The 23,600-nt window shown below is 33.4% G+C and overlaps 1 protein-coding gene across 1 annotated transcript in view; it reads left to right on the top strand.

Moving 5' to 3' along the window:
- The window catches only part of CNTN5 (contactin 5), a 1,400,310-nt gene that overhangs the window by 1,246,875 nt on the left and 129,835 nt on the right, over positions 1–23,600 (top strand). The window contains exon 17 of the mRNA XM_027581317.2: positions 1,271–1,446. Coding sequence (XP_027437118.1) covers positions 1,271–1,446 — 176 coding nt within the window. The remainder of the gene's footprint in view (positions 1–1,270; positions 1,447–23,600) is intronic.

The raw sequence follows: 23,600 nt of genomic DNA, 5'->3' as shown, positions 1-23,600 counted from the left end.
GTCTGTGCCTTATTGTGCTAAACAATCTTTGTTACAAGGAAGCAATACTGGATTTACAGACGTTTTTTAAATAATAACAAAACAGTTTTCTGTTAAATGGGATATTTAGTTACTCAGAACATTCCAATTCTTACAAAGTTAAACTACAATATGCTGTGATTATCTGATGAAGCCAGAGTTTAGAAAGCCACAGGGAATATCTGACTTCTAGAATGTTAGTGTTTACATTCCTTTTCTGGTATTGCACTTTCCTCTCTGACTGCTTGGAAAGATGTTGCATATTAAAGGATCTTATCAATGGTTAAAAATGGTTCTTTTTTTCAGCCTATGCTATTACCAAAAGCAGAGATAGAATAGGAAAATCAACCTAAATTTTAATCATTTGTGTCAGTTTTCTTGAGATATCTATAATCAGGAATCTAATTAGGAAAAATGACTAAATCAAAATCTATCTCCACCACCTCCCTACTTCATTAAAAAAAATCAAATTTCAATTATTGGATCACAAGCTTAAGTAACAGCAGTATTAGCCTTTATTGGCTCTAAACACAATAAAAGTGTATCTATTTTTTTTTAAATTTAATTGAATCATTAAGTAATTACACACATTTTTTCCTCAAAAAATTTTTCCCTTCAAAAATTTACCTTTTGTTCTGGATCTCAACTAAATGATCCACAATTTATCGAGTGATTTTTTTTTTTTTATAATCAGCTAGCTGTGCTTTTCCTATTCATAAAAGGGTTTTGTAGACTATAAAGCAAGCATAAGTTGGTATAGTAACAATATTATATTTTTATCTCTGTTAAAATAGTAATTTGAGGGGAGGTGCTTCCTATAACCTTCAAAGAAGTGAACTCACCTGCACTTTAATTCCTTAGATATGTAATATTTTTTATTGTAAAAATCCTTTTACTTGTACTTAATGATCCTTGAAGGTAGACAGGGAGGCTACAGCTTCTTTTTTCTAATATTGCCTCTTCAGGAATGCCAAATGCTGCTTATCGTTATGTATTTTCTTGTCTTTTTTGTCCATGTTTACTTCTTAATAGGAATAGTAACTTTTAAATCATCAGTCCCCTACACAAGTATAGTAAAATGCCCTAGTATACAAAAAAGGTAATATTTCAATTAATAATAGTTTATTTAAAGATATGTATCTAGAGCAACTGCATTGAATAGGTTCTCTAAGTTTTTCTATTACTTAAAAGATAAAATACAGGGAAATACTATGTGTTGATTATGTTAATTAATGTATTTTTATTTCTATAGAACCTACAAGAATAGAACTTACTCCTAAAAGAACAGAATTAACAGTGGGAGAAAGCATTGTCCTTAACTGCAAAGCAATTCACGATGCTAGTTTGGATGTCACTTTCTACTGGACACTAAAAGGACAGCCTATTGATTTCGAGAAAGAAGGTGGACATTTTGAAAGCATCAGGGCCGTAAGTTAATACACTTTTATTTGTTGAGTACTAATAATTTTTAAAAATTTACACTCAAATGTAAAACTTTCTTATCTATGAAATGCTAAGGAAAAATAGGAAAAAAATCAATTTGATTCAAACAATTACTTTCTTTCCTTATTTTATGTTATGTCAAATTGAAAGTATTTTTTTAAAACCCAGTAAGAAATTGGAAATACTTCTTTATGCAAATCTGGTTTCTTTCCCACTTTTATTTACTTGATTAATATCATCAATATTTTCACATTACTTCTTAGAAGTTATATTGCTACATACTAGTGTTATTTAAAGCAGTCTTACCAGTAATTTTGATTCAATAAATAAATGAAATAATCCTTCCTGTACTACTCCTCAAGAAATAGTAATTTTGGAGATTCTTCAATTCCTCACAGGAATTAAACATGAGTGTAGATAAAGCTTAAACATGCAACCAATAGTCAAAACTCCACACCAGTCTTAGATAAGCATTCACAGGTATATTCGTTTCTTGTCCATCAAGTCCTTTTTTTGTAATATCTATGTGGCAATCAATTAAATGAAATGGGAATCTTTTGAACCAAATCCTATAGTATAGAACACCACAGTGTTCTCAATAAAGAAGTGAAAAAAGACCTCCTTCCCCCACACTCTTGTTTAACATAAAAGAGTGACATAGTGACAAAGGGAGAGAGAGAAGGATAATGGAACTAGAGTAATCAAGAGATATTTTGGCTGAAATGAAAGAGATGAATCCAAATGTAATTTATGCCTGCAAATCCAATTTAAAATGCTTCTCTATACTTGTAGGTATCCATTTATTCTTATCTAGACACTTTGGGAGGCACTAGAAAACCACAGCTGTAGTAAGGCCAAATATATATAAAGCTCAATTTAGATTGAATTTCATTTTACAGGTAATATAATACAGTGAAAAAGTTCTACACCCAAAGTCAGGAATTTTCTGGGTCAAGTCCCAGCTCAATCCCTAATCAGCTTTGTAACAAAAAGCCAGTCACGTGGATTTCCTGGGCATTAAAACTCATAGAGAAGTGAAGTGAATAAGTTGTACCAGAAAATTTCTAAGGTCCCTTCTCACTCTAGAATTTGATAAATTTATATTAGTAGAAGAATAAAGATGAGCTATCTTTGTTCCATTTGCCAATTTAACCAAAATTAAATATTTTCTTCTACATTTATCTTTTCATCCTGATTTACTTCAAAAATAATGGGAGAGACTATATATAAGAAATAATTACCAACTGCAATATTTAGATCTAACCAAATAAATTAATTTTAATTATTAATGGTTATGTTATATGTAAAATATTTAGATCATGTTAAATTAAACTCATTTTCCTCTAATTTGTGACTTTCCTTTTTCCTTTACATGGGGTTAACAATTCCTTCAAGATTGTGAACAAATAAAACAGAACCAGAAAAATGTGATACAAAAATATCACATTTGAAAACAAAAAATATACCATCAAAAGTATATCTTTTTAGGATTATCTGTAAGCATTCATTTTGGGTGATCAGATGTAAAATATTTAGATCATGTTAAATTAAACTCATTTTCCTCTAATTTGTGACTTTCCTTTTTCCTTTACATGGGGTTAACACTTCCTTCAAGATTGTGAACAAATAAAACAGAACCAGAAAAATGTGATACAAAAATATCACATTTGAAAACAAAAAATATACCATCAAAAATATATCTTTTTAGGATTATCCATAAGCATTCATTTTGGGTGATCAGATGTATAAATTAAAAATATGTCTAAAATGAATATTGTTTTTTTTGTGTGTAAACAGTTCCCTTCTTTATTTTAAAATACCAACAAAGAAATTAATTGTTCTGGTAAAATTATCTGAATTCTTGTTTCTGTCTCTTAAACATTACCGCTCTGGTTTGATATCATTCCTTTGTAGCAATAAATACTTTTTATCTTTTTCATAAGGTTGGGAGTTAATAAAACCTGCTGTTTCCCTCTTTATATATATGCTATTCTTGCCCAGAAGTACTATAAAATTGACTCCTTACTCCATGCAAACTTGTATAGTTACAAGCCATGTTAAAATTAGGCTCTGGATTATAGAAGTGATAAGAAACTATCAAATAGAAGAAAAAAGTAAAGCAAATTACATACTGAGAAGTGAAAAAATATTTAGCTTTAAGGTAATTTAGCATTCATCCCTTTTAGTGTATGTAGAATAATTAATAGAAATACGCATGTACTTAAAAATATTTGGAAGCTTCAAAACTGCAAGGTGTAAAAGAAATCATCTTCCCCTTTCTCTCAATTACCTCAAACACTGATTGGGCCTTGTCTGGCTTCAAGGATATACACTGGAAAAAATTCCATTTTATGACATTGAGAAGGCAGACAGAAAGAAGACAAAAACATTCTCTCCCCCAAATCATATGTTTTAGAAGGAGAAATAAAAGTGTTATAAAAAAGGGAGATTTGGGAAGGCCTCTAAACTTGTGGGCTACCTTCTGTTTAAGAGGCCAACTGAAGACTGGAAATAGGAGGGACAGAACAGAGCTCAGAAGGGAAGGTGTTCCATGGCCTACTCTGAGTTTCAAAGGAGAGCCATTGAAGGGACCTGAGGGATCCTGGCTAGTCCAGCAGAGTAAAAAAAGCCAAACAGATTCAGGGACTCAAGCAGGAACAGATGTGCCTTTGACTGGACTGACTGCCCTGGGACCTCACCCACCAGTGGGTGATTGAAGAGGGGTAAATCAGAAAAGAAAGGGGCGTATACTTTTTAACATTAACACTTGATAGTGTCAACTGAAACAACCAAAGTTCTGGGGGGAAAAAGTACCAATGGTGTTGATACTTAGCATCTTGTAGATGACAAACTACAGGTTAATGAAGTTCTTTACTTTCAACTCATTGTACTGGTGTTAACAGTCATTGTTTTTTAGCTAAAGCTCTGGACAAATTTTTATGTGTAGCTATCATAACACCTATATACAATGCTACATACACTTTTGTTTTAAATAAAATAGCTTTCATACTGCATTACAAGAGAGTGAGTAGATAAACATATAACACATCCAATTAAAAAAAATAATAGCTATTGCTTTGAATTTTAAATTAAAACATCTATAATGAAAATGTTTCTATTTCCCTCACCCCTTTTACTCACTCCAGGTTCTACAAATCCAAGAATTTGACTGATTTGAAGTGAATCCAAATTACTAAAGCCACTGTTAAAAGGGTCCAAGCAATCCATTAGTACATATATAAACACTTAATCCAATTCATCCACCACTTTTTTGGCAATGATAGGAATTAACTAAATGTGGCAAATTAGTGAGGCTCTTCTTAAGATTTTAATTTCAGTTCAGCTTTACAAGCTAAGTGCTGTGGGGCATCAAAGTAAAAGACACAGAGAACCTTGTGCATAGGGCTGGCAGGAAGAGTTGGAATTTGAACCTGACCTGAATAGGTGGGATTCTGCCAGATGGCAAGGAGAATAAACGCATCTCAGACAGAGAGAGTAGGTAAAACAAAGACAGGCAGAAAAGTTTAGAGCATGTTTCAGGAGCAGTGAGGAACCACTGGCCCTGACGGCACCATGAGGGCATATACTACACAGTAAGTCAGTATTTTTTGAATGAATTTTTTTAAAAAGCAGCAGAGACCTTATTATAAAAGGCACTGATTTTCAAGCCATGGAATTGGAGTTGTATTTGGAAAGTAGCAGGGACTCATGTGATTCAGATTTGTTTTTTTAGGAAGACAATTCAGACAGCTCTGGGGAGCAGGAATTATACAGCTTGTGGATTTTATATTTAATCTGGTTAAGCAATGAGGAGTTGACCATTACAAGCATTGGCCTTAAATAACCATCCTGATTATCAAATAAGGCATTTGTGATTGTGTTTTGACATAATGGCTTATGTTGGTCAGAGGTCTACAGGAACCTCTTAATACTCTCAGGATGTCTGGACAGCACCTGAGCATGGCCAGGTAGCCCCAAAGCGGCAGTCGCAGTCTTAATGGAGAACTGTAGTAACCCATTGTTTTTCATAGACTTGAAATTCCTAATTGTTCATCAGAGATGTAAGCTTTTTTCTAATCTTTATAAAAATGTGTAAAGAACTGTTGCACTGAATATCATGACAGCCTGCAATTTGCTCTGTTTTTTGGAAAAGAAAAATCTCAAACATTTGTAATCAGGATGGTCTGCTAAAGAAGAATTGCCCTTTCCATTGTGAATTCTCTCAACATGCTAAGTTGTAACTAAATGGACAACCAAATAAAAGTGCATTATTTGAACGGTCCTTCATATTTACCCAATTCTCTGGCTGTAACAATACAACCAGAAAGGCATAGTGGGGATATTTGACCCCATTTTTTTAAATGAGAAAACTAAAACATAAGACTTTTCCAGGCCACATGAATACTAAGTTAGGGTGACAAGATTAAATACAGTGTGATTTTTTTAAACTGCATTATTTATTGGTTCTTCTTTATAAAGCTTACCTTTTCCATATTCATTGATCATATGTGTTCATCCCTTGTCTATAAACTGTGGGAAATAAAAATAAAAGGATGATTTGGTTCTAGTGTTTAAGAAATACAAAGATAACATAGAATATTAAGTAATTCAAGAAAAATATGACTATAAAGAAGCAATTACTATTTTTTTCATTACAGCCAAATATTCTTGGAGGCCAGAAAAGAAACAGATTAATGTGAATTTTTATCACTGGAGGGAAACAAGTAAAGGAATTAATTGAGCACTTACTATATGCCAAGTACTCAGCTAAAAAAATATATGTATATATATCATATATATATATATATTATACACGCACACACACACAATAGCTTATCAATTCCTCATAACAAATATATGAAGTAATATTATTTGAGGAGAAGGTGCTACCTGACTTATACTTCATAGGATAGGAAAAGAAAAAAGAGAAAGGCAACCTAAGATGGGAAAAGATATTGTATCTCAAGGCTGTGAGGGATATTGGAGATTATAGGGTTTGCCCTAGGTTGATACTCCATCAGTATATTGGTGTCTGATGGAACATTTTTAGTGATGAGGAGCTCACTCCTATGAAATAGTCCACTCCATTACCAACCAGATCTGAATGTCAGAGTGTTGGGAAATAGAAGGAACTATGATAATCTGTATACCAAGCATAGGAAACATTAAGGAACATATCTGGTTCATATCCATGGTTTCTGTGGAATATTAGATACATAAAAAAGGACTAGAATACAAATTCTTTAATGTCGTAAGGATTTTACACTAGCTGAATAGTTCTAGCCTATGTCAATCTTCCTATTATGGTTACTTCTGTTCCTAACTAATCTTCTGAGTAATTAACATCTATTTCCTAACCATTGTAAAATCTCAGAATGGAAGACAGTAAGTGCTCAATTAGTTCCATTCTCTTTCCTGATGGGTCAATGTTAATGTTGTAAAAATGAATGCAATCATCAGACACACTGCCAAGGTTTGCTACAGCACGGAGTTCCAAGGACCTCTCAAGCACTGGCTGCATCCTTCTCTTCCTCATATTAGCAGGTATAAATCGTGAAGGCCTTTGTAACTAATCAGAGAATGTATGAAAGGACAGAGGATCAGAAACTCTACCAAAGGCACACATTTTCTTTCGCTCATTCTACTCACTGGTAATATTTGTACTTTAAAGTAGTATGTCCTCCTGGACTCTGAGCCCTGCCTTCTCCCTGCCTGACAAAGGGCTTGTCCTTCCTCATCACTTGATTACTTGCCTCCTGGATCTTTGTGTTACTGTGAATCCCAGCATCCTGGTAATCCACCAGCTTTCTGTTCTCAGCTGTAAACTTTTGACTAGCATATATTTGCTTTATAACCTCTTTCCTAATCTTTCATCTAACTTAACAAAAGAAGCCACTTTGTCATTTTAATAGGACAGAATAATCACCAATCAAATCTTGGTCTCTAAGGAGAGAGAATATCGACAAAGGCCTTAGAATTTCCAAACCATTCTAGGAAAATGTGCCACATCCATTCTCCCTACTTGTCTGTGTTAGAGAAAAATTCCTGCACCCACTCACTGTCTTCTCAAAGTAGTAGTAGTTCCCATAGCAAAAAAGAGTGCCCATTGTTTTTAGTGTCTGTATATGTTTCATGTAGTCCTATGAACACAGACAAAGTATGCCATTAAAATCTAATATTCTATAACACTTTATATATTCATGAAACAAACTAAACTGTGGGATCCCTAAAAGCAGAAGCTAATATGCTGTTTTATTTTTTATTACTTTGCACTATGGATGTCCACAGAATAACCGCTTGGTCAACCTTGGCCGAATGAAAGAATAATCTGATGTAAAGCATTTTCTAAGCTTAGCCAACTATTGCATTATTTCAGAAATTTTTGATATAGTTAAGTACTACATAAAATGCTGTTAAATTCTGCTATTAGAATAGTTTCTTTGCTTTTTCATTTTTGACACAAAATTGTATGTTCACTTGGGCAAAATTTGGAACTGAATGAAAGGTGACCTCTAAGACAGTTGATTATTGGAAGACCCTTCCCTAGCCCCTGGGAATGTTGTCTGAGTAATCTGTGGGTCATAATACCACCAGGATCGCAGCTGAGTGGTAACACTATGCTGATGATCCACCTCCATTTACTTTGATTGGTAGGTTGTCCCATGAAGCAAAATTTGAAGCGAGCCTCTTCATAGTTGTTCAAATGTAGCAAAATCAGGTAATGCTTCCATTATCACATATAAAAAAACAGTGGTAGTCATCCAAATCACAGGCCTCACTTTGTTCATTTAAATATAGTCCACAAAAACAAACTTTCTGGGTGTGGTATTATGGTGAAAATATAGAGCTTTTTTGTTCATTTAAAGGTCCATTTTTGACAGCTGTTTTATCTTTATGATACATTTACATAGCATATGGGTGGTGTGAAAAGTTACTAGTTTCTCTTCAGTGTTTTTTAGTGAAGAACTACAAGTTTACTTTTTTATTACTGTTTTTCTGAGAGAGAGTGAAAAGAAAAATAAAGCTTCTTGATAGAGAAAGGCAATTTTAGTGTAGGCCATGCCAGGAAAAATCTGATCAATAGCTTATGTTCTGTGATCTCTGAGGGGATAAAATACCATACTTTCTTGAGATTCTCATCAGAGCCAGTTGGGATGTTTCAAGTTATTGGATTGGGAAAGGGGGGAATGAGAAATAGAAAACACTCCTTACCTCTTAATAGAATTTGCTTTCCTGGATTGTAACTCCAGAAATTAAATATGCTATTAGCTCATTAAGAAATGCTTACCTGAGGAAATAGACAAACAAACAAACAAAGAAGTGCTTACCTGTCGAGGACTCCATAATTTTTTCCTTTTCGAAGTTTTGTTTTTGTCCAAAATTATTTTTCCATCCCATGCATGTATTAACTCAGACTGTATTTCTATAATACTATATTCTCCTTGGGTTGGTTTTTTTAATCCAACCAAAGGAAGAATTTAATCTGGAATAAACTGCCTGTTTCTTTGGACATGTAATCATTGGTAGACCCCAATAGGTTTTTGCAACTATGTCATTGATTCAGTGATGTTTATTAAAATAAATTTTTACCTAATTCTAAACCATTTTCAATAATGAATTACTTAGACTTAATAGTTTTTACAAACTTCTAATATAAATTTTCACACAAAATAACACTCCAAGTATTTTGAGTTTCATTTCAGAATTTCCATTGTATCTATTCATTATTACTCCAAATTTCTATCAATTGTCCTGCAACTGTACATTGATGAGTAATCAATGGATCTTGACTCTGGAACTACTTCCCTGTCCCAATCTAATAAAGTCTTATTTTTATAAGACAGCAAATATCTTTATAAATTATCTATGAACTAAACAGCTTAAAATAAATATGTAAACAAAAGTCTCTTTAAATCATAAAACTGTAGTTTTCCAGGTGTATGAAATGAGTACCTAAATTATCATCAAAGCCTAATACTCCTTTTCTCAATACTCCAGTTTTGCACACAGTATTTGCTTTTATTTATTTTTTAAGAGGATGCTATTCAAATCTCGACAATTTTTTAAAATACCTCTGTCTTCCTCTTGTTTTCTTGTATTTCTCTCTCTTTCATATTCATATTGATTTGTGGGCCTGCTCAAATGAATTGTATTAGGAAGGACAACTAATTGTGTCCATTTTAACTGAGGATACCATGGGCCATTGGGGCAGATACCATGGTATATTGCCCAAATTCTCCTTTCAAAATTGAGGTACACTCCTTTCCCAAGCCATTGAAACTATTGGTGGTTGCTAACTCTCACCAGAGTCCCTCTCTGGGAATTGCCCTCAGCCAAAAAGAGATATCTGACCCAAGTTATGCCCCAACTCTCCAGTCCATGCCCAAGCATAGGGATGATGAACGCTCAGGGATGATTATAAAGGATAAGCTGAAACCTTTGCTATGAACACATTATAGTTAAATACCCCCTCTGCTCAATTCTAGTTTCTTTATTTTTTCCACAAATGTTGATCCCAAAGTCATTACTTAATGGAGTCTCCCTCTCAGAGACTGTTTCTCTGAAACCCTGACCTGAGACAGCCACAATGGCAAATGCCACCACTAAGAAAACACTGGAAACAGAGATGAGTAATAATAAAAATAATTATAATAGTTCTCATCCACTGAATGCCTACAAGATACCTGGCAACATGCTAAATTTTTCAAATGTTATTTCATTTACTTCTCACAAATACCCTATGATGTAAGACTTGGTTTTGTTTTTATTTGTGGTTTTGTTTTTCACAAAAGAAGAAAAGGGAAATAATATTTTAAATTTCCTACTTTCTCAGTAAGGTTAGTGTTAAATTATAGTAAATATCCTTCATTATATTTAAAATTTCTGGGTCAATTATTCTCATTGCTAGGAAGATTTGTATATATCTATCTAAAATCACTTACTCCTATAAAGTTTATACTATGATTATGTGATTACATTTATACGATGCAAGTTTTTTTCCCTAATATTTGTAAACTTTACTATCGTGAGCCATCTCCTGTCACTTTGCCAAAAATATGTTTCTGTCATGTATATTTTTAAAGGCAAGCCTGCAAATCAGATGCTTTAAAGTTTACTTAATCATTTCAGAATAAAATTGAAGCAGTTTCATTATCCAATTAAGACCTAGGCTAAAATATATAAATTAACTTTTACATCATGAAGAGAATTTGTACCCTTCCTCTTTTATATATATTATTTCATTCAATTCATACAACAACATTGTGAGTCAGGCAAGTAATATATAAGTAAAGCACTGAACCTCAGGAAAGAAGAGTGATGAGGGGCCTCACTGCTGATGTTCTGGGCACATTGATGACACAGCCACCGTTACCATTTAAGCTTCTTTGAGCTTAAAACTTCATTGCCATGAATGCTGTTCCAAATATGGTTTGATGTTTCAAAACAAAGATATGAAGAATGAAAACTATCTGTAATTCTTCACTGTGTCATTTTGAAAATTGAGGACATAAAGAGATTTTTTCTTCTCTATAGTTTTACCTCTTTAGCTGGGCAACTTAACCTATTTTTACCTTACTATTTGATCACTATTAAAACATTAAAATCATATGTTCTGTAAGATCAAATCACCAAATTGTTAAAAAAATCCTCTCACAAAAGTTACTGAGAATGAATTGAAAAACATCTTAAAATATCCTCCCATACTTGCCTCTTCAAATGTTCTGTGGGTGTGTTTTCCCATTAATTAAAGCTCACTCTTCTGGCTATTGTAATTGTATCATTTAATAGTGTATGAACCCAATTTTATCAACTTCTCCTTTTAGTTTTTGAACGTTCTCTCAAAAGGGATATGAGATATATTATGTTACATTGCTTTTACTGATGAAGATGAGGCAAAGAATGTAAAGTACAGGGTCACAACCATTCTTCTGAAGAAATTATCTTAGAGAATATATAAATATTTGTAGAGTTGCTAAAGGAATCAGCAAAGGTAGGAGTAGATGAACTAAAAACCAGCCATTGAGAGTAGGTCACTTAGAAACAAGTGTCAACTATACTATCTAAATCTAAATCTGTTTTATTATTGTTAACCAAGGAAAGTTTCTAACTTCTATTAAAGTTATAAAGAATGCCGGTTATCAATAGTTTTATTCATTTTGCTTCACATGAAAATTTAAATACTTTTGATACTGTGCTAAAAGTAATTGTTTTTTTTTCTTTTTGGAAATAATAACCACAGGAATGGGTAATAAAAGAGAAATACACAATGGATTCTAGTTATCATGTTGAAGCAATACTGATATGTTTTATAAGTTTTCTGTTATTTTTAAAAAGTGCACTACATGTATCAATGAATCCAAGGGATATAATTTAACCTGCAGAGGGATGAAATGCATAGTAAAAATTATAGGCCCTTGGTATTAGAATTTTTAGCTTACGGGAAAAATATATAAAAAAATATTGTTCTTTTTAGTTTTTGAAAGCCTTATAAAATAAAAGACTGTCCTTATTCTCTAATACCACATAAGGTTTAGGATTTTCATAAGCAAACATGGTTCAGTTTACATTTTGAAACATTATTGATATGTAAGTATTGTGTTTTAGACTGACTCCTATATTATTTCTCAAAGTGATTTTCAAAGAGTTGGTTTTTGAGAGGCCATTATTTTCAAGACATCTTTGAAATTCTACCTTTATTTTGCAATTTCTCTTTCTGCATCTGTTTTGTATTAAATTCTAAAGCATGCCTAAGTATTATGATGTGTTTAGCTTTTAGCTTTTCAAAATCCTCTAGTTTCTTTCATGCACTATTTTTATCATATTACAATATGAAAGTGAACTTTATGAGTCTAGAATTAATAACTCAGTAGGTAGCCTCTCAAGGATGTTTCCTGTCTTATAAAAGGAAGAAGAGGAAATTTTGGAGATAAATATTGGGCTATTATTATTCACTTCCTTTCTTCATCTGATATCCCTCACATGAAAGAAATGGAAAAGATTGACTTAGAAAATTTGGAAATCACAACACCTTTATCTTTAACAAAGAATTAATGGCTTTATAGAGTATTTTATCAGTATACAGTAGATGAATTCTGAATTTATCTCAGTTCCACATAGATTTATCAAGCACCTATACACCAGGCACCTGTCCAGGATCTAAGGGTTCTGTAGTAATCAATAACAAACATACTATGGGAGGTATATGAATATAATTGAGAGAGAGCACTGCTTTTGAGGAGCATAGTCTTAACAGAGAAGCAGACATATAAACTGATATGTGGCAAGAACAATGGAAGAAGTGTGTTTAAGGAATTCAGTCCAAGTTACACATCATCCAACCTGTGGAAGCAAGGAGACTTTCCAAACTAAATGATACCCGAGCCTAGTCTTTTTTTTTTTTTTAAAGATTTTATTTATTTATTTAAGAGAGAAAGAGAGAGCATGAGCCGGGAGAGGGGCAGAGAGAGAAGGAGAATCAGACTCCCCACTGAACAGGGAGGCTGACCTAGTCTTAGGATAATAGGAAGTATTGCAGGAAAAGCAGAGAGAAGAAGCTGAGCGAGAGAAGATATCGCAAGTGGGGACTGGGCATGAGGAAAATATGAAAGATACTGAGGTTTTGTATACCAAATACTAATAACAGATGGTGATCTTACAGTTAAAGCAAACCTCATATAATATATTACTATAGAAATTTTATTTTAAAGGAAGCTGCTCATATCATCTTTGAAAGTTAAGTAAATGGTCATGATCATTCTTGGTTCCAATTAAAGCAAGTTACATGTTCCTAGTAAAAAAGTAAAGGTGACAGATTTTTCCAAATTAAATCCAAGGATAAATTGTATGTTTCTTAGCATAAGTGTATGTGTTTTACATAAATTTACATGTTGCTTGAAGCTTTCTATAGAGTATATAAAAAAGAAATTAACTATTGCAATGTTAAGATTCAATATTCAGGGTCATTCCTGAGAAGCAGTATATGATTTTTTAAGGAGGCTTCTTGTTATTGTAGAGGCTATTATAAAAATACAAAACAGTTCGGGCGCCTGGGTCGCTCAGTCATTAAGCGTCTGTCTTCGTCTCAGGTCATGATCCTAGGGTCCTGGAATCGAGACCCACATCAGGCTCCCTGCTCCGTGGGAAGCCTGCTTCTCCCTCTCCCACTCCCCCTGCTTGTGTTGCTTCTCTCGCTGTGTCTCTCTCTGTCAAATAAATAAATAAAATCTTTAAAAAAAAATACAAAACAGTTAAGGAAAACAGGCTAAAACCAGAATTTCTGCTTCCACCCACATTTATTCCTTTACTAAATTATATATATATATATTTTGTCTTGTTCTTTTTTTTATTATTATGTTATGTTAATCACCATACATTACATCATTAGTTTTTGATGTAGTGTTCATTGTTTGCGCTTAACACCCCGTGCTCGCAGAACATGCCCTCTTTAATACCCATCACCAGGCTAACCCATCCTCCCACCCCCCTAAAACCCTCATTTTGTTTCTTAGAGTCCATCGTCTCTCATGGTTCATCTTCCCCTCCGATTTCCCCCCCTTCATTCTTCCCCTCCTGCTATCTTCTTTTTTTTTTAACATATAATGTATTATTTGTTTTAGAGGTACAGATCTGTGTATTTTTGAGAACAGGAATCATATCTATCTTGCTAACCATTTTTGAGCACCTGGTATCATGCCTCACAGATTATTTGCTAAATATTTGTTATATTAGTTATTATATAAACAACTATAATTTTATACTCATATATAGTGACTTTCTCATTTCCCTGCTCACCTGTTAAACTACCATACCAAAAAAAAAAAAAAAAAGGAATACACCAATACCAGGAAAAATTTTAGTACATTTTTTCACTTTACAAAAACTTAATGGTTACTGCTATGTGTATAGCACTACATTAGGGCAGGAAACATGGTTCAGTAAAGTGTGATCTCTCTCTTTTAGACCTAAACAAGATAGATTTTTAAATAACTGTTTAATGTAATGTGTTATAGTACTGAGACATTGTACTGTTGAGAGAAGTAAACTGTGGAAGGGAAATTTGAATTATTAACCAAGTATGTCATTGGCAGAAAGACTTAATGTTCAATTGAATTTATTACTAAGTACATTATTAAAAGTTATTCAATCAACTCATATAAGGTAAGGTAATAATCTAACTGATAATTTCTAAATTACCCTAAAATCAAACTTTTTATCATCATACACCTTACACATCTGCAAAACCAAAAGAATTAACTATCTTGAAGCAAAATTACCTAAAATAATTTAGAATACATTAACATGTGAAGATATAACATTATACTAAGCAGTTCAAGGATTTCATATTAATAAGCCTAACTGAAACTATAAAATATCTTATCCTTTTTAACTGTTGACAGCCCCACAAATAAATAAAGCATACTGACAAATTTTTTTAAAGACTTATCAAATACAGTGATAGTAATTTACACAAGCATTTCTGAAATCTGCAGTCTAAATGCCACTGTCCATCAAGTAAGTAGTAAGGAATACTGAAAGACTGGCTTTTCTGAAGTAAGAGACTTGTGACATACTTTACTCACTGTCCATCACAACCATAATGATTCTGAACGGGCTACTGCAATGTCTTTAGTGTTTAAAATAAGTTTAGCTGGTTAGCATGGAACACTACATCAAAAACTAATGATGTATGGTGATTAACATAACATAATAAAATAAAAAATAAGTTTAGCTAGTGTTAGAGATGCAAGCATTTCAATAAGATGTTTCTATTTGTTTTTAAGAGTACTCAAAAGACATTAAAAATCATTTTTTCTTAGCTAATTTTTTTGCGGGGAAGGGGGTGCCTGGTTGCCACATATTGTCTCATACCAAAATTCTGACTGGAATAATCCTTTGGTGTGTTTATTTTTATATTTTAGATATTGATATATAAATACCTTTAGAGAATATTTCACAGGTTAAATATCAATAAATACTTTTTGTACACATCTTTTTGTGTCCTGTGAATAACTATAAGAAAGTAATTAAGGAGTAGGGGCGCCTGGGTGGCTCAGTTGGTTAAGCGACTGCCTTTGGCTCAGGTCATGATCCTGGAGTCCCGGGATCGAGTCCCACATCGGGCTCCCTGCTCAGTGGGGAGTCTGCTTCTCCCTCTGACCTTCTTCCCTCTCGTGCTCTCTATTTCTCATTCTCTCTCTCTCAAATAAATAAATAAAATCTTTAAAAAAAAAAAAGAAAGTAATTAAGGAGTAGTTATCCTAAATATGTAGAGGTGAACATTAAACAAACATAGTTCGTATTAGTTATTTTTGCTGCAAAATGAATCACTCAAAGCTTAGTGACTTCAAACCATCATTTATTTAGCTCATGATTTTATAAATTAGCAATTTGAGCTAAACTCATGGTCTCAGCAAGAATCATTCATGTATCTGTAGTCAGCTGCTAGTCAACTTTGAGGCACTAATGTTAATGGGTCAGCTGGCTACTGGCTAGGGTAACAGGGGCAAACGGGCTACATGTTTCTTATCATCCAATAGGCTAGCCCAGGCTTGTTCACATAGAGGTCTCACAGTTCCAAGGTCCAAGAGCAGAAGCATCATGATCCCTTAGGTCTAGGCTCAGGACTTGTTCAATATCAGTTCTGTCACATTCTATTATAAGGCCATATTGGATTCAAAGTATAAGGAAACAAACTCCTGCTGGGAAGAACTGCAATATATATATATATATATTTTTTATGAAGAACTGCAAAATATTGCAGGCGTTTTTGCAATCCACCACCATCCCTCGTCCTCTGGCCATGATTTTTTACATTTCTTCAGCTTGCTTTCCAGGATCCACAAAAGTCTCATTCAATTCCAGTTCCAGTTTCTGTTTTGTTGGCTTTTGCTGCAAAAAGAATTTCACAAAAATTATGACCCAATTCTATGGATCAGTAATTTGTGCTGGGCTTAGTTGTTTTTTCTGCTCGTCTCACATGGCTCATATATGTATCTGCAGTCAGCTATCAGGTCAACTAGGAGTTGTCTGGGGGAAGATAGCTAGGATGTTATGTCTCTACTCTAAGAGGTCTCCCACCCTATAGCAGGCCAACTCAGGTTATGCCACATGGTTGTTATAGGTTCCAAAAGAGCAATCTCCAATGCACATGCACATTGCAAGCATCTGTTTGTTCCATGTTTGCTAATGTCTCATTGACTAAAGCAAGTCACTTCATGAGGTACAGTGAGTATGAGAGGGGTTGCCTAGGGGTGTGGATCCAAGAAGGCATGAAAACTTTGGGGCCATTACTACAACAGTCTACCACACAGTCTAAACAATTATCGGGGCCAAATGATTCTTAACTTCGACTATGATATCATTTTTTTTACATTGTTTTTTCTTTTTTTATTATTGTAGTATAGTTGGCATATAATATTATATTAGTTTCAGGTGTACAACATAGTGATTCAACAATTCGATACATTACTCAACACTCACCACCATAAATGTAGTCACCATACATTATGACATAATTACTGACTATATTCCTTATGCCGTACTTTTTCCTCTCCATGAGTTATTTATAAGTGGAAGTTTTATTTTTTTTATTATTTTTTTAAATTTAAATTCAATTAGCCAACACACAGTACATCAATAAATTTTGATGTAGTGTTCAATTAGTGGCGTATAACTGGAAGTTTGTATTTCTTTTCTTTTTTTTAATTTTTTTATTGTTATGTTAATCACCATACATTACATCATTAGTTTTTGATGCAGTGTTATCATTTTTAAGACAAAACTAAAAGCTAGATCATACATGTGGTATTCTGTAGGGGAAAAATGAGCATTAAGAAACATAATCATTTGCACAACACTAAAATAATATGCTGTCACTACCAACACAAAGTATATCAACTGCTCTACATAGTCACTCTCTGAATTGATTCTTTTTTATTGAATTAAGTTAATTCAAAGAGCTTGATCTGGCTATACAAAGTAATTTTTCTATTTTATTTGGCTTGTGTTCTCTTTTTTAAAGTATTAGGAAATTTTAAAACTTTACCTGTTAATAGAAAATTGGCAACAGTTAGAACAAAAGAAATTAACAGAGAAATATTAATTGTTCAATTAAAAATGAATTAATTGGCATGTCAGGAAAATAGCATATTCTGAAGATAATTATAATATTTGCTATCTTATCTGTCCTAAAATAATCCATGTTAAATGTCTCTTCCAAAAATTGGTGGTAGTGACTTTTGTGCTTAGTTATACTTTGATAAGAGCAAAAGCATATATATGACTAATTAATGCTGAAAAGATTATGAATATATCCAAAAAGAGGAAAATACTGAATATTCCAAACCCAAAATAAATTCATAGGCTGTTTTAGCCAACATTTCCAGTTGTTGGTTGGTATCATAATTTTTATGCATGGTTGGTATCATTATTTTTGTTATCATTGATTTTGCTACAGCTTAAACTGTTGAAGAGAATGGAAATATTTATAAAACTGCTCACTATCTAAAATTAAATGAAGAGCTTATCCTATAAAGCTATAATAACAGTAGACTAATCCAAGGAAAATAGTAAAGGTGAAAAAATTAGTTCAACTTCATATCATTTTCAAGTTATACATTTAATAATTGTTTCATATGAAATGTATCAATATGGAACTTCCAAAATATATTTGAAGATAAATACAAAGATGACTAAGGTATATTAAAACATGCAAAACATGACAAAGGTTATAATTAGTATAGTGCACATTAGACAGTGTTGTTGAAGTTGTAACTCAAAGGTGAAGGTTCCATCTGTGAGCATAATGGCAGAAAATTAACTTTCCATGAGGTTGATTTTTTAGCTGGTAACACCAAAGAATATCATGAATACCATCAAAGTCCTTCAGGAAATCCTCCAAGAATTTATTTAGTAATGATTATAATCTCAATATATGAATTCAAAGGGACCTGAAAAATAAATTCAACTGGATGGCTTAATATACCAGAAGATAACTCAAAAATAGGTTGTGTATGGGTCTACATAAAAATCCCATCTGCAGCCAACATAAATTTAAAGAAACATAACTGAATATTTCTAGATGGTTGACACATAGTACAATGTTCTTGAGCAAGCCAAAAATAATATTAACTTTATCAGCTTGGAACACCCCAGTGACATCAAGTTCCAGTCAAATCTGAAGATCTGAAAAACAGTTATAAAATGTCATCTTCCATGTGTCTAGAAATTCTTAACCAGCCACTGAGGTCTCACCTAGCATCATAAGTTTTACATTTACTATGTCATCAATATTACCCACCAGGAGTTTTTTTTTTTTTTTAAGATTTTATTTATTTCTTTATTTATTTGAGAGAGAGAGAGCGCACAACAGGGAGGAGGGGCAAATAGAGAGGGACAAGCGGACTCCTCGCTAAGCAAGGAGCCCAACATGGGGCTCTATCACAGGACCCTTGAGATCATGACCTGAGCCCAAGACAGCCACTTAATCGACTGAGCCACCCAGGTGCCCCGCACCAGTATTTCTTAATGTGAAAAGCAAGGTAATATGCTTTTGAGGTTTGAATGCAGTTGCCAGCCTTTATACAATTATGCTGGATTGAGCAGCATGGAGAGCAGATAATAGCAAGACAACATTGAAGCAGTTTCCCCAGGATTAACTAAGATATGACCTTTGCAAAGACACTTTAAAAGAATATGGAGAGCAGTATGTCACATGAAAACGAACATGACACAGCCATAGATGCTAACAGACGACCATAGTGCTAGACCAGTCTGACATTTAGCAAAAGAAAATGTGAAGACTCTGTTAACAGATGCCTCAAGAAGGCATACCGAGTTAAGCTTGTTAATATCCAAATATTATACTTTTTATGTTTTCCTCTGTCCTACTATAATCCTAGACAAATCATATATGTATGGGAATATTTTTATTATTTTTCAAATTGAAACATTTTAAATATTTGTTCTGTATCTCATTACTCTTATTCAAAAATGCTGAAAATTCTTCATGTTACTTTATATATCTCTAATTCATTCTTTTCAATAGGTATATTATAGTCCATGGTATGACTATGCCTTAATTTATTTAGCCATTTCCCTATTAATAAATATTAACTTTGTTTTCTGTTCTGAGACATTTATGAAGAATGGTACAGAAAACATCTCTAAACCTTTACACCCATGTGTATTAACAATGTCTTTTCTATGGCATAGATTTCCAGGAATGGATTGCAGAGTAAAAGAATAAATTATTTTTATTTTAAATAGTTGCTGCCAGAATTTTCACAGAAATGACAGAGTATCAAATTATGCTACTTAGTGATATCATGATATAGTAAAAGATTGCTAGATCAGGTTGGGAGAGGGTTTCAAGAGTTTTTGCTGTGGGCCCAGCTTTGTTCCTACTTAGTGTATTACATTAGATGAGTAATGTCAACTCTCGGAGTCCTCATCTTCAAAGTGAAAATGTTAGAGTCATGACTCCTAATGTTCTACCTAATTTTAAAGTTCTATGACTTTCAAAGACTAAAATCCAAAAAAGTCTCCAGATATGGTATCCAATAACAGTGAAATCATTTTTAAAAATTTTAACACATACTAACCATTTTTTCAGGAGGGAACACTGATAGCTATAAAAATCACATTTTTCCTTTATTAAATATTGAATACCTACTTGATTAATGGAAGATATCTCAAAGTCTCCTGATGTTCCTAGAATGGGACAAATCTCTATGCTGAAAAAGTTCCAAAATGGAAAAATAATCTCAAATCAGAATTCTTCCCTAGGGCTAAGAATATATTTATATATATAATACCTTGATAAATAATAAAAGTTTCCTCTAAAGCTAAATAAAGATTTCCTCTAAAAGCAACAATAATCTTAGAAAATGAAACAATGTCCTTTTTTCTGGAGAAGAGATCAGCATGCCTTATTTTTTATAACAAGCATAAACACACACACACACACACACACACACACACACACACATTCCACATATAATGAAAAATTCAAGCCCTACTAATGTGAAATCTTTGGACAAAATATATATGATATGCACATGATTATTAGTGTTGTTATCAATTCACAGATGTGCAGCTTTGAAGAGTCTTGTAAGTATTCCTTGAAATATCAGAAACTGTATTACATAAAGAAGAGTAGAACGTGATGATTTTTAAGATTTTGAGTAAAGTCTGATTTTTATATGTTAAATAATTGGTGAATTTTCATTCATAAAATTGCAAATCCTTGTTATTAAAAATGAATTTTCTGTGATAAAATGTCTTGACTGGCTTTCAAAATGTCAGTTGAATTTGACAGAAAGTCCTTGACCTTGAACTTTTCATAGTTGGCTTTTGATTGACACATTTATTCAATTCGACCTTTTTTTTTTAAGATTTTATTTGTTTATTTGACAGAGAGAGAGAGATAGTGGGAGAAGGAACACAAGCAGGGGGAGTGGGAGAGGGAGAAGCAGGCTTCCTGCCGAGCAGGGAGCCCGATGTGGGGCTCGATGTGGGGCTCGATGTGGGGCTCGATCCCAGGACCCTGGGATCATGACCAGAGCCGGAGGCAGATGCTTAACGACTGAGCCACCCAGGCACCGCTCAATTTGATCTTTTAACAGAACTATTCTTCTGTTTGAATCTTCATTGGAAGATTGTTGTTGTAGCTCACAATCTAAGCAATAGTTTGAATAGTCTTTTCTGACGTTGATGTGTTTAAATTCGCTAAATTCTAAGTATTTTTGATGTTGATGAGAATCTTCATGACTGTGAAAGAAAATGCTTAAATGGATGCTGTGACCCAAATTGCCTTCTTTTACAGTGAAGTACTTTTTCAGTAAGAAACTTGTTCCTAAACATTAGTTACTATCAAATTAGGCTAGGAGAAGAATAGTATCTCTTCATGAAACCCATAGTGGAAATAATACAGCTACTTGTTGAAGATTGTACTTGTTAAAATACTTACTAATATTGAAATAAAATGTGAATGCCTGAAAACTTGAATTTTGAAGGAAAACTTGAAACAGCTATATATTTAACTGGCAAATTCATCTTTAGAAATTCTTATATAAAATTAATTATTCCACTTGGAATATTATTATGTTTTTGCAAAAAGTTTAGGTATAAAACTTTCTCCACTATTCTTGCTCATTTTTTCTTTCAAACTGTCACACATTCCATAGCAATGATTCCATAATAACCCGTATTTTTTTCCATATATGCGAAGAGGCTTTATGTGCCAGACACTGGTATATTAGTGAACTGAATATCATCTTTATTTACCATCTTTATTTATAAGAATGAATTCCAATTATGGCTGATACTCACAAGATCAAAATATAGTTAAAAATGCCTTTAGGGTGATATTTACTCAGTGGATACAAAGTCCTTTTCCTTTTTTAGTCCATTTATAGCTCAAGAAGATGAAATGAGAAATAAGTTTGTTTTTCAACCCAGAAAGTTCTAGGTTGGAAACACTTCCTCTAACTTCTCCCTGAGGATAGTCTTTTTTTTTTTTTTAATTAAGTCACTTCTCTTATATATTACCACAGATAACTAAAAGAAGCTGTCAGTCAACACTTTCAATACTCATCTTCCTTATAAATGTCCTTAATTCGATCCATAATTTCGTTAGAAACCTTTTTGTATATTCCACATTACCACAGGCAAGGGTTTTGCTAATTTTTCTGCCAGTTCATAACTCAAGTACTTTTGTTCCAGCCTCTAATTGCAATCTCCTCAATGTTTTCCCAATCTTCATTAAGTTTCTTTGGGTTCTTCCCTGTCTTGAACTGGGGGTCTGGACATTGTGGGAAAATATTCTGGTATAAACAAAGGGTCTTATACCCACACACTTGGGATCTTTACCTGAGGACATACTTTATTTGTAGTACCCTGGATTGATGCTTGCCAAGGCCATTTCTCACTTTGCTAGTCCTTTACCCTTGGATGAGACTGAAGAGAAGTAGTTTGGTTTTTGAATCTAGAGTCCTGGCTTCTTCAAATTTCCTCAGTATTCTGCTTCAGAAATGAGTGATTCTCTCTTTTCAGTTCATTTTTTCTGTACTCATACCTTATTTTATATAGCTAAAAGAAACCTTTTGGTACTTTTAATTTTCTTCCTGAAAATATCCCCTTAAGCAAATTCAAAGTTTGTTCACCGCGAATAATGTGTTGTTCACATTATCTCAGATGACTGTATTGCCAATCTGTTCCAGCACTGCATGAAGTTTCATCTTTTCTTCAGTATCCTATAACAGTTTCTTCACTCTTTGTCAAACCTTTATCAATAGTCTCCTTGAGATCCTTCCAGCTATCATTCATACTGTCCTCATGGCCTCTGAAAATAACCCCAAAGCCAATACCACATGTTTAGATTTGAGTTACAGCAGCACCCACTTCTAGGTACCAAATTATTTTATGGTTATTCACTGCCATACAAGAAGGCACTCCAAAACTTAGTGTTATAAAATGACAACTATTTTGTGCTGCTCACAATTTTGTGGGTCAGGATATCAGGCATTTGCTCTTATTTAACAGCAAGGATGGCCTGTTTGAAACCCAAGGATGGCTTGAATCTGTCCCACAAGGGCTGAGCCTTCAGCTGGGGTGGCCAAGTGGCTGGAGATGGCATTTAGGTCAGTAAGTACTATGTGTCTTAAGCCTCCATTCTGGCTGTTAGATGGATTCCCAGTTCTGCCAGGGCTAGAATGCCCAAGATGATTTTTTTGCTCACAAGTCAAGTGGCTGGGCTAGAATGGTTAAAACTTGGAATCTCTGGACTTCTCTCTTTCTCCATGAAGTCTCTCCACATAAATAGCTTAGCCTTTTTTATAGGATGACAGCATCAGGAGAGTGTGACTTTTTAAATGACAGCTGGCTTTCCCCAGAAAAAAAATGTTCCAGGGGGCCTAGGAAGAAGTTGCAAGTCTTCTTATGATATAGCCACAGAATTTCCAAGACATCATTTATGTCATATTCTATTAATAAAAAAGTCACTGAGACCAGTCCAGATTCAGGCACTAGGAAATTAGACTTCACCTCTCAATAGAACAAGTACAAAAATCTATGTGAACACATTTAGTCTACCACAGTAAACAAGAAGCTAAGTCCTAGGCCTAATAAGTTCTTTGAGC

This window comes from Zalophus californianus, chromosome 11, assembly GCF_009762305.2.
Source record: "Zalophus californianus isolate mZalCal1 chromosome 11, mZalCal1.pri.v2, whole genome shotgun sequence".
NCBI classification, from domain to species: Eukaryota; Metazoa; Chordata; class Mammalia; order Carnivora; family Otariidae; genus Zalophus; species Zalophus californianus.
The sequence above is the reverse complement of the archived record's forward strand: the minus strand, read 5'-3'. Positions and strand labels throughout refer to the sequence as shown.